Below are 12,041 nucleotides of genomic sequence, written 5' to 3'. Positions count from 1 at the left end.
CAGCAAAGCCCTCAGAACAGTTCTTTTTTAAATTCTCTTCACATTTCCGTCCATATCTATGCTTCTAAACGACACATCGATTTGAAACGAACACCATTCGAAAGCAAATTGGCTGGTGCCGCAATTTTTTCCTACCACGCAGCAAAGCAAGTGGCGCAGCCGCTTGTCTATATTACTATTTGTGGTGGGTGCGTCTGTCCGTTACCGAGGTCCCGACTTGGTGGTGCTTTGCGTGGACTACAGGCCAGCCCGTTGCACCTAGCCCGGTGAAATTTGCACAACTTATAGATCAAGGATGCGCGACGTGCCTTTGAGGGGTCTGGACTCGATCGGATTGATAGGGAGCCCGTGGCGGGTGCCCAAAAAGTGCAAAATCGCGTCATAGACTTTACATGTATAAATTGGCGCGCGAAATCGGGCGAAAACAGCCACATTTGCCCGACACGGGTCCGGTCCCCGTGCAATATCTTGGTGACCAGGGGTCCGACCGACACGGGGAAAACAGCATCGTGTAGATCATTGAGCGGGCTGTGGAATGGTGTACGATGCAGAGGATGGCACGTGCCACGTGCACCCGTGAAGGCACTTTTGTTGAAAAAATGCGGTTTTTGACGGATTTTGGAATTGATTTAATTTTAGGTGACCGTTAAACAGAGCGAGTTGAAACAACGCCTGTTGGCAAGAGAAATGTACCGCCTCTCATGAGAAAATTGTGAATAGCTAATTGATCGATGCCAAGGTGGTTCAAATCACGGGAGAAAATGGTGTTTGTCGATGATGTGCCACTTTATCATTCACACGGGTTTTGTTGTATAACCTGATACGTTTGGCAGTTGAAAATGGTACCGTTGGAAAGAGCATTCAATTCTGTCCAAGGCTCAATCTTCAATTTTACATTATAAGCAACAGTATTCTTAAAAATGTAAATGTTCCAAAACATTACATTGTCATTTTTAGCGAAATTCATCGATGGCCCTCAAAAGACTTCACGCCAGTTTTCGAATCATTCTTAAGTAGAACGCATGATAATACGACACGGGCACCTCGATGCGATGTATCTTTTTTGTTTTGGCCGTCAAAAAGCAATCGAACGAAATGGATACCAACCAAATCGACACAGACCAACCCAATACCCACGGGTCACAAATAACCCTTCTTCGCGTTGCGGAGCACGCGGGTAACCCTAGTCTTGTCCATTATCAGCGGCAGGTGTACCTAATGCCCTTGATGATACTCCTCCGCCTGACACTCGCAGCCTCGTCTCAATGGAGTTTTTGAAGCGATTTAATTAAATAAGACCATGATTAGCCGTCTTATTGTGTGCTTTCTCTGTCGATAAACAAAGTTTTTTATTACAAAAATGATGCAGCTTATACTAAAAGATTTCAACTTATGCACGGTTTCAACATGGTTAAAACATCCTCCTCGCACCAGTGTTCACACTCTGAGAAGAATATTCTCTGACGTTAAAAAGCGTATTGTCGGCCAGCCCTCGGGTCCCACGGCTATGTTCTAATACCACGAAATAGCCATCATTATTGCCGGGAGGCGCGGCAGCTTTGCCGTGACAGAGCGCTTCGTTTAGCGTCTTATACATAATGACTCACCAGGAAATTAATCACTCCCTCTGCCGGTTGAACAATGCACCCGCCGCAGCTTCGGGCTTCGGGACTTTTGATTTATGAATGAGCCCGTCACATGCTGAAAGCCGGGAGAGTTTTATATACAGCGCTGCGATACAGGACATATTGGTGCCATCATTGACGGCTGTGGAGTGCAGGTCCCAAGGCTGTTAGCATGGGTAGCAAGTGGAAACGATCCATAGAGGTATACTAATTAATAAGCGATCGGCTTTGATCTTAACAGTTTTCACAGCGCGAGTAAGCTTTTACTTGGTATGTCGTAACATAGCGCTGGGGAAGCCCCGGATGGTTCAGGCACGGATCACCTAATGTGATCCGTGCCTGATGTGATGATCTGATCACCTTATGTGATCCGTGGTTCAGGGAAATGTGATGGTTCTGTTCACGGTCAACACTTAAAGGGAGATAATGAGCTTTCTTTTTTATTAAATAAAAATTACTCGACATCTATACTATTTCTACTGTAGTTTCTATAAAATATGAAAATTTCCTAGCACATTTTCGTATGTGAAAAAGGTTTTTATTTTTGCAAAAAAGAAGCAGTACTTGCAGTACTTGTAACACCCACCGAAATGCGTTGTCCTTCTCTATAAAAAAGTCACAGTATATGGCGCTTTTGTTTCAAACAGCGACGCTTGGGTTTTTGTTTATGTTATCGCCTTGTCGTTGCTTGGTTGTAAGGATTCTAATTTGAATTAGAGTTAATTCGGTTTAGAATTAATTAGATTCTAATTCGGGGGTACATAGTGCCTACTCTTCTTTGTTTCCAAGTAGGTAATAGGATTATTTTGCGCCACAAATGAACGGCATGCGCCAGAAACGCAGCCAAATCTTGCGATTGCGACTACGAAATTCATTATTTTGGCGTCAGAGCCTGAAGCGAAAAATACAAGCATATTTATTTCAAAAAGACTTCAGGTTTGTCGAACGGTGTTATGAGAATTTCGATAACAGTACTGCATAAGTTTTTCAGTGATGCCACAAAAGTGTTGTATCTATCTTCTTTTATTGTGCAGTCGGCGGGACCGATTCAAAATTGAGTCGTTGCTACTAAAATAGCAGCATATGGCGTCAGATGATGAACAGGAAAAATAGTTGCGTAAATTTAGACATAAACCACCCCCAAACCATGAATATCTTTTGAAGGCACTATAGACGACCATTAACTAACTAGATGTGATGAAGATCAAATGTAAGGAATAAGCTCATTTTACAAAATTACATGCAAGTACCAAAAAGTGATGTAAGTACTTATTCAACGGTCATTTTCAGCGCTCCCCGCTAACGTGACTTCAAGTTGAGATATTTGCGGCAAGGTACCGAATTGAGCAAAATGGTTTTAATTTACATTATAACTTGTTGTGTTTTGTCAGAAAATGGTCCTAACTCAGATTTTGTGGAAAAAGGTCATTATCTCCCTTTAATGACTACGGGTAGCTTCCACCGGAAATCCATCGGTAAATGTTAAACATATTGGAACATTTCACGATGGTTTATCTGGCGAATGCACCAAAGATGACCATGTCTAACCAAATCTCTTTCACAACAAATGCTTTCATATCATAAGTCTATTTCAATGTTTAAATGGAAATAACGTCTGACAATTGGATAAACCAGTTATAACCAGGCATAAGCAACAAGTGCTTCCAAAGCTGAGAACTGCTAAAAATCAACTATGAACCTAATTTGACCATACCACACCAAATATGAACAAATATGTGCCAGATGACCGTCTGGAAAATGGCTATTATTAGCCACATTATTTTGTATACTGCTCCTTAGTTGAATTAAGTTAACCCGCGCCCTGCTGGGGGGGGGGGTGTTTGAACACCCCCCCCCCCCTTGTGGTTTTTCGCGAATATCTCAAAAACGGCGGCGCGGAGCGCCGCCGTTTTTGGTACACCTTATCATACATCAATTCTACACATGTTGTGAAAATTTCAGACGACCAAGGTCATTCAAGGTCAGGTCACCAGGTCACTTGAAGTGACCTCACCTCATAAAAAGTTTCAATGTCTGTCATAGCTACACCGAGTGACCGATCGCTTTGAAACTTTCAGCGATTGCTAAGAGCAATAGCATGTACAAAATGTTTATCTCAGAATTTTGATATCGATGACCTAAGGTCAGGTCAATTTTGCGACCTCCCCATTATAAGTCAATGGGAGAAAATTGAAATGCGCCTCTTTTGGACGAAAGACATTATAAACACTCCCAAACACTGAATTACAAGTGGTTTAGACACACTTAACATGAAAATGGTGTCCGTGACCCCTGTTTATGCCCTGAGGTCATCTTAGGTCACGAATGGTATTTAACAGTTTTTCGCAAATAACTTTTGATAGAGGCATGCTAGAGCGATGAAAACGCCTTAGATGTGTTCAGCTCGACGATACGGATCGACTGATATGCAACATGACCCTTTCCGGTCAGGTCATGACCTTGACCTGAGGTCAGATTTTCAAGTTGACCTTTAAAGGTCAAGTTATAGTTCATTCGATGCGTCTTGACAAGAGGAACACGATGCCGGTAAAAGTAAGCTCTTACAAGGCTTGGGTCAAAAGTTATTGCAGAAAAACTGTTTCCGAAAAAATCGGCTATTTTTGCAGTTTTTGCCCCCTGCAGGCAAAACCGTTGACGTTAGGTCAAATCTGAGAAAATTACTCAGAAAGGGCGTTAATAGGGCTATCGAATGCGCTTTTCCGCGGCGCTGTAGCTCTATTGGTTCCCGAGTTATGCGTTGGCTTCTTGGAAATTGTTGACATTCGACCTGGAAATCGGCGAAATTTTGCCTTCAATGACCTCTGGTGACCTGACCTTTGACCTGACCCAAAAATTGACCGAAGTGATTTCCTCATTATTTTTGACGCTCTTTCGAACGCCGCCTTCCGCGTATCGCTACGTGGCCCAGGAGCCGAGTTAGAAGGGGGGTGTTCAAACACCCCCCCCCCCCAGCAGGGCGTGGAAATCCAGGACCCCCAGCCGGGCGCGGGTTAAATGAATAAAAAAGGTGAAAAAGCCGTAATCGCCTCGCCATATGTGGAAGGCTTTTGATGTCAATACATACAAACATACAATTAGATACAATTATGTTCAATGCTAGGCAGCAATAGGTAAAAACTGCAGAGATGTCTAATTCTCTTGTGCTTTCCACTATCTGGGCACCCGCACTTCAAATAATGTTCTGGCTGCCTTTCTAGGAATCGAGATCTCTGATTACTGGTCCTCGCCGCAGTCTGCAAAGCAAACTGCTCTCCGGAAGGCACCAATATCCGTGAGACAACACCAAAGAGCGCTGACTGTGACCGCAAACTACTCACACAACATGGGATAAACAGGCTATGAATGGATTTCCGCAACCGCTGTGCAAGGCCAGAAAGAACATGCCCCCTGCTCCTTCACGCCAGACCATGCACTGAAGTAAAAATGTCAACAACTATCGAAAACTGTTTGCGGAGATTATGTCTAATATCCCTAAGAAGTCATATAAATTAAAGGATGCTTGGCAGTAGACTTAGAAACTTCATAATGACTATACCTATGTGTGTGGTTCAGAAGTCGATGCCATTCATGAAAAGTTGTATCTTACGTAGCGATTTAAGATAAAAAAGTATAATAAAATGTGATTCCTGGCAGCCTGGGCATAAACTTCACTAAATTACATTGAGCGAACAACTCTCATCAATAGCGATATCGTCAGTTGACCACTCCATTGTAACCACTGTTTTGGCCCATGGCGTTGGCCGGTCTTATTTCCTTCCATGACTCGGTCGCTGTGCCACACCCCGGTGGCTAATCCTCTGCCATGGAACATCACCGTTCAGTACTCGTTCCAGCTGACCCATCAGCGCGTGCTCCTCAGCCCACGGCGGGCCGCGATTGGCCGCAAAGCCTCCCGTTCATCCAATACAAAACTAATTTCCTCCCGGTTTCCACCTTATCTCCGAAGATTACACCGATGCCATCTAAATCTTTGCGCGGCTAATCTTCGTAGCCGCGCGGCCCGCGGCGGACCGGTGCGGCGCGGGCTTCGCACCCCCTGCCAACAGTGCCCGCCGCGACGCCACCAAAGATCACCGTGCCATATCGGCTCAGCGTCTGAGAATCACCTCATCTCCCTCTGTCTGATCAGTCGCTGAAATATGCACGATATGCAATGGAACACAATTCGCAGTCGGAACCAGGCCGCCGCCTTTCTCAGATTTGCAACGACGTGTTTGTTGATTCTCAGAATCCTTCTTTCTTGCGTTTTGGTGGTGCTGTGAATCTTCTTTGTTTTATAGCGGACATTAAAAGGCTCTACGGTATCGTGTTTTCATTTATTTGATCCATCTTTCTGACTTTCTAGAGTCAATTTTGTGGTGGTCACTTTAGGACGAAGACTAAGAGTATGTACCTACCGCATTTATGTAAGCACGTAAAATAACTTCAAACAAGTGTACCTACCTGCCTCATCACACTTATTAGCATAACTAGCAGAAGCGAAATTGACTGATTATATAATTAACTAAGGTTCAGATAATTCTCGCCATCGCATTCGTCTGACGCAAAAAAAAACTACTCTCAAGTCGCAACACATCGCCCCGCTAGGTATTCCTCCGCTATGCGCAGTGATGTAAGGAAAGGTAGACTGTGCCGCACGACAGACAAGTGCTGCGGCACAGCCTACCTACTACGGACTCTCTTGGCGAAATGCACGATCAGAAAAAAGGAAACGGAAATGTAATGAGTACATTTGGATAGAAGCGAGAGATTGTAACGTTATTCTAGATAACATATAGATCAGGGATGATCTATAAGAAGATGCCGCTTTCATAGGCTTTCATGCTGAAAAGGGTGTAATGTTTGCCGATCTATGTCCCACTTCTGTGTCTATTTTGAGCGATAATGATGAATTACATTGCCGCGGACTGCAGAGGTACTCTGGACTGATTGCGGCATTTGTGCGCTTGTTTGCAGAGGCGGAAACTCAGCCTGTTTTTGCTCAGCCGATCGGCAACCAGGAAGTAGTGGCCTCCAGGAGCGCCGCCCTGAAATGTGTCGTGGAAAACCTCGGCGATTATCAGGTAAGCACCACAATCAGAAGTGTTCTCTGGTTTGTTATCGTACTAAATCTGTTTCAGCAAGATGACATAAAATGAAGGAAATTATCATATTTCATAAATTTGCAAATGTTTATCAATTCTGTCACAGAGCATCCCATAAAACTCGAGCTAAAAAACTCATGATCATTATAAGCATATTTAAAGTGACCGGATCCACACTCCAGGCAGAATATAGTGATAAAATAAAATTTGGGGTATATTCGAATTTCGATCACGGACCTTTGTCAACCGATGCCAGCCAATAAAAATATGCTTATAGTCACCATGATGAGCTTCCTCGCAATGCTGAACTCTGAAACTAAAGCATTTATTCTTGATCGTAAATCGAACATTGGTCTTCGTTCTAGCTGCCGGATAAGGTTGACAAGAGAGAGCTGTATCTCTAGCTCTGCACCCATCGGTGTTGGATTGATAACACATCCACGTCGAATATTCAGAACTTATCAAAATTCATGGCCTCACGCCTGGGTGTGTAAAATCTGGTATCCTGATGTGCGAACTGCAAACTATGCATGTCACAGACCACGGTAGCACCCCGTTCCATGACAGTGTGAAAACTAGTGATGTCAGTTACGGAAAATCTGAATACCGATACCAAACCAAATACCAAACAAAACCATGGGGAACTACCGAAACCAAACCAACTTGGAAAAATGAGGGAAATACCAACTTTTTACCGATTTCTTAGCATTTTATACATTATTGAGGGTTCATGATACCAACAAAATACCAAACACATTACGATTGAAATACCAAATACCAAGTTGGTATCGGTTTGGTATCGGTATACCAAAAAGTTGGTATCCGACAGTGTTCGCCACGGGCCGGGCCAGCCCAACGGGCCATGGGCCGGGCTGGGCTACGGGCTGGGCCGGGCCCCCAAATATCATTAGTTAACGGGCTATGGCCGGGCCGGGCCAAGAGCTTTGTGGACTATGGGTTTTGCGACTAATGTCAATTTAAGAAAATTTGGAAACTGATGCAAACAAAACCCACTGGGAAAATACTAAAACTAAACCAAATTTAAGCAATGTGAAAGAAAACCTACTTCATATTGAATTTTGGGAATCTTGAGAACTATCCAATATCACATCATGTCACACATAGGAGGGTTTTCATAAAAATTCCGAAACCAAAAAGATCAGAGAATCTCTAGCATCATTAGTTTGTTAATAAAAGTTAAAATGTAGTTATCAGAATAACTTACTTAGCATTATAACTCCAAAAACTAAGAAGCTTCTCAACAATGATGGGCTACAGGGCTATATTAAGTTTAACACTTATATATGGCGATAGTGAGACAATTCCAACACAGTCTTTTTTCCTTCATCGACGGCTTTTTAACGAACAGAACCTTAAAAGGATACTCACGAAACACACTGTAAGTAACGTTGAATTCTACAGAGTATTTCGCGATGAAAGCTTCCTTAAATGTCCATAAATTTGTCAAAATAATTCACAACAACAACACAGCCCTGCAAATGGCGCTATGTTTATGTGGCGGCATCTATAGGTGGTATTATACACCAAGATTACTTTACTACTCGTATATAACAGTATATCAAATAAATACGTTTTTTAAGTAAGTATCAAACTAAAAAACAAAATGAAACAAATAAAAAATAAAACCAAGATCACAAAGTCTGAAAACTCGAACGAAAAACAAAATTAGAACTTGATTATATATGTTTTATTATACAATTGGTCAGAATCGCTACCTGCCGCAGCTGCGACAATCAAGAAGTGTTCGCTCATTTTCAATTGATGATGATGATGCGTAAATGTCGCAAAAGTACCAAATGACATTTCAAACTTACCATGTTTTCTGCTTACGCTGCTAGCGATATCCATATCTTGAAAAGAGCCTTACATAAAATAGCAAGGAAAGCAGCAGATAGTTGTCCACAGAGATTCGGTTGACACGTGGGCATGAATTGAAAGTAGATTAAATCAGTTTTGCTGATAAATGGATGGATTTTCTCTTTTTTGGAAGACAGTGCTAAAGCTAGTGTCACCTATTCTGTATGCTTTCTCAGGCTTTTGATATTGCAGCATCAATGGAGTGAATTTAACAGCAAGGTCAATCCCAGACATGAGACAGATTCATCAATTCCCATAAGTCAAGCTTTTTTTCTGCTGGTAAGTGCTGGGAAGTATAGAGTAAGTTGCAAATACTTCCTTCAAGTATGCATTAGAGTCACCAATTATGCATGATAATGTTCACACACATCAGCTTGCAAGGTAACTTTACTCATAGAATGTGGTTAATATAATCATGTTAACTTTTTATAGGTGTGTAATCATGACCTAATTGACTGAGGTGCTTGCTGTTACTGTTAAAATTTGTGCCATAGGTACTTGAAATGATTATATTCATTGAAAAGAAGGGAGTCATGATTGTCATGTTAATATTCATGCAATTTGAATTGTTCTCAAAATAGTGTAATCAATCATGCTTATTATAGCAATAGACTAAGACAATAACTAGATTGCTATTTTTGACGGGCCGGGCCGGGCTGGGCTTGGACATTTTGCCAAGAGCGGGCTACGGGCTGGGCCGGGCTCTGAACCCATGGGCCCGGGCCGGGCTGGGCTGGGGATTTTGGGGCCCGTGGCGAACACTGGTATCCGATTGACATCTCTAGTGAAAACACTGCAAAATAAACTGCAAAGAAAAATGTCTACAAGATTGCTAATTTGGCACATGCCTTAGTGAAGACTTCAAAGCGCGGATTATTTGTACAGCCAAGTACTCGAAATGTTGTTGTTGCGTCTTGCCGTCGACACCGTATCATGTACGCGTCACAATACCCTATCGCTAGCAATTGGCGGCCGTTTGCGACCCACCAGCCGCGCCCGATCCGTTACCATTAGCTCATATAGCGCGGCCGGACGGGCGGGCGGGCGGCGGGGCAGCAGCGCGCAGCTCCGACAGGGGACGCGACTCCAAGGGGAGCGCGCGGACGCTGCGCACGCGAGCCTCCAGAATCGCGCCGTTGGTCTTCGTTAGCGTCGGCCGCAGCTCCCCTGTGATAATGCCGACAATTAGCCGACGAGCCGATCCGCGCCGGTGGTGGTTTTATTTGTCTGCTTCCGTCCAGCGCGGCAGGGAAGGGACGGGGGGGGGGGGCAGAGAACAGACGCCGCTCGCCCCCGGTACCCGGCGGCTGTAAACCGAACAGGTACGGTCGGATGACACTCCGGCGGCGGCCGTCATTTCGTTTATTCCTGCCGCCGGTCCGGAAATTCAGAGGCTCGCTGACGACTGCGGCTCGCTCATGCCTCGGTCGTCAAAAAGAGCGAGCGGCGCCGCCCGCTCTATCCGCGAGAAGGGCGCGATGAATTATTAGTGGAGTGGCCATCCGTGGTGTCGGCAGCCCTCTAAGAATTTAGAGAGTGGTCCGTTTGCATTGAGCTGCGGCACTTGAATGGAATTCAAAGCAGGCATCATATTCCAGCTAAATGGAACGATGATGACAGAGGACATCTTGTTCCAAGTTATTTCCTTCTGTTCTATTTGGTTTTTTATTACATTAATACTTGACTTACAATGCCAATGTTAATACAAATGAAGCTGCGCGTAGCTATTGCTTTTGTGAGATTATGGCCAATATATTTACACTTATTACCCTATCACGTTTTACTTTTCAGCTATTTCTTTAATTATGATATCCACGCATTTGAATATTTTTCTGATGAAGCATCTTGCTGCAAGATGCACTTTCTTGGCGTCAATGACTAATTTTGCTTAGTCTCTGCACCGCTCCCACAACCCCGTATCAACTCTGAGCCGTTCCCTGTCGTCGATGAGCCCATAACGGCCTCTCCCCTTCGGCACGTGGCTCGTTCCGCTTCAGGGGCCAATTTCGGCAGCTGGGAAGAGTTTGTGATCTGTCGGATCGCCTCCCTTCGAGCGGCCGGGCGGCAAGACTCGGCGCGGGCGGGCCGAACGGGGCGCGGCGCGCTTGCCGCGGCAGCTGGCGCCGCGCCGCGCTCGCCACCCCGCTGCCATTCTGGCGGCCAGCTGCGGCGAAATTAGCGCGTGGGCATTCGCGGCGCACCCTCTCGGCGTGCGATCGCCGCGCTCGAGATGGCGAGCGCGGTGCCGGTCCGGAATAGAGAAACCACGTTAGAGGCGTGTCGGCCGCTGCCGCCGTTTATTTATGTTTACTAGTTTACAGATTTGACGGGCGTGATTTGAAAGTGAAGCGGTCGAACGCGTGGTGGCGGGGCACGGGAGAACGGCCTGTCAACGCACAGGGGGACGCTGTCTGTTCTACTCGAGGGAAAGGCGGGGTGATCGGAGCTGCTGCAGGAAATGGTATAGCAGCCATACCTTAGGCTTATAATGCCTCATTTCATTCTATCAATGATAAATAATCACAAATTGCTATCGATCTCATTTTTGGTATGAAAGGGTCATTTTGGTTCCAAAGTTTTGCTCCGAAAGCGAGCTTGCATACACCGGTGCGTTTGCCATTCTGTAATTGTTAGCAACAATAGGGCTGCAAGAATAAATAACACTTCGTTTATTGATGCGAAGGGCCCAGAAGTTTATCTCCCAAGAAGGAAATGACATTGCTCTGTTTTCCGCTGCCGGGTTTTGTAGGAATATTCAGCTTTGACCCCAGATAACGATAATTTCATTTTTGTGCATTTTAAAATCAAACATTAGTTCAAATTGAAGCAAATTAGACTTTTTAAATTTACAGCAATCAGAGAAAACGAACTGTAAAACATTTAGTGGCATAACGCACTACGCAGTGAGGCTCACGGAGACGCCGTGACTGGCGTCTCGTTCAGCATCGAGCTGCCATTCCTCTCTTCTGCACTTCCTTTCGATCGGCTCGGTTTAACGACATACAACCCGATGGATGCCCAAATCCCGAGCTATTCACATCACGTCTCGAGAAAGCGTCAAGGCGGCGGCTAGGCAGTGCGATTAAGCTTTAACGCCGCAATCTGGGTGTTGGCTACGAGGAGGCGTGCATTATGTATGCCTATTCATAGTCGACTGTCCGGCCCGGCCGCCGGGCGGGCGAGGCCTCATCTGCCAGCCGCCGAACCGCTTTATGGCTTGTTTTCTTGTATGTTGAGTTCTCGCAAATTGGCTTTTTCGTGTTGGCTGGATGAGATCTGAAGCAAGGCATGTTGGGAAGTGGGTGAAGCGCTAATGGTGTAGGGAATGCATTGAAATAATCACAACATACTGTATTTTTATTAGTGGCACGGTAGACTATCTTACCTCCCATCAACCCAATCGAGGTAAAGTGAATAGTGCGGCGTTAATATG

The 12,041-nt window shown here is 44.8% G+C and overlaps 1 protein-coding gene across 1 annotated transcript in view; it reads left to right on the top strand.

The window, feature by feature from the left end:
- Positions 1-12,041, top strand: part of LOC122383873 (protein amalgam-like) — a 36,620-nt gene that overhangs the window by 7,427 nt on the left and 17,152 nt on the right. The window contains exon 2 of the mRNA XM_043370683.1: positions 6,603-6,709. Coding sequence (XP_043226618.1) covers positions 6,603-6,709 — 107 coding nt within the window. The remainder of the gene's footprint in view (positions 1-6,602; positions 6,710-12,041) is intronic.

Source organism: Amphibalanus amphitrite, unplaced genomic scaffold (assembly GCF_019059575.1).
Source record: "Amphibalanus amphitrite isolate SeventyFive unplaced genomic scaffold, NRLGWU_Aamphi_draft 000175F_arrow, whole genome shotgun sequence".
Lineage (NCBI taxonomy): Eukaryota > Metazoa > Arthropoda > Thecostraca > Balanomorpha > Balanidae > Amphibalanus > Amphibalanus amphitrite.
Note: the sequence above shows the minus strand (reverse complement) of the source record. Positions and strands in the feature narration are given on the sequence as shown.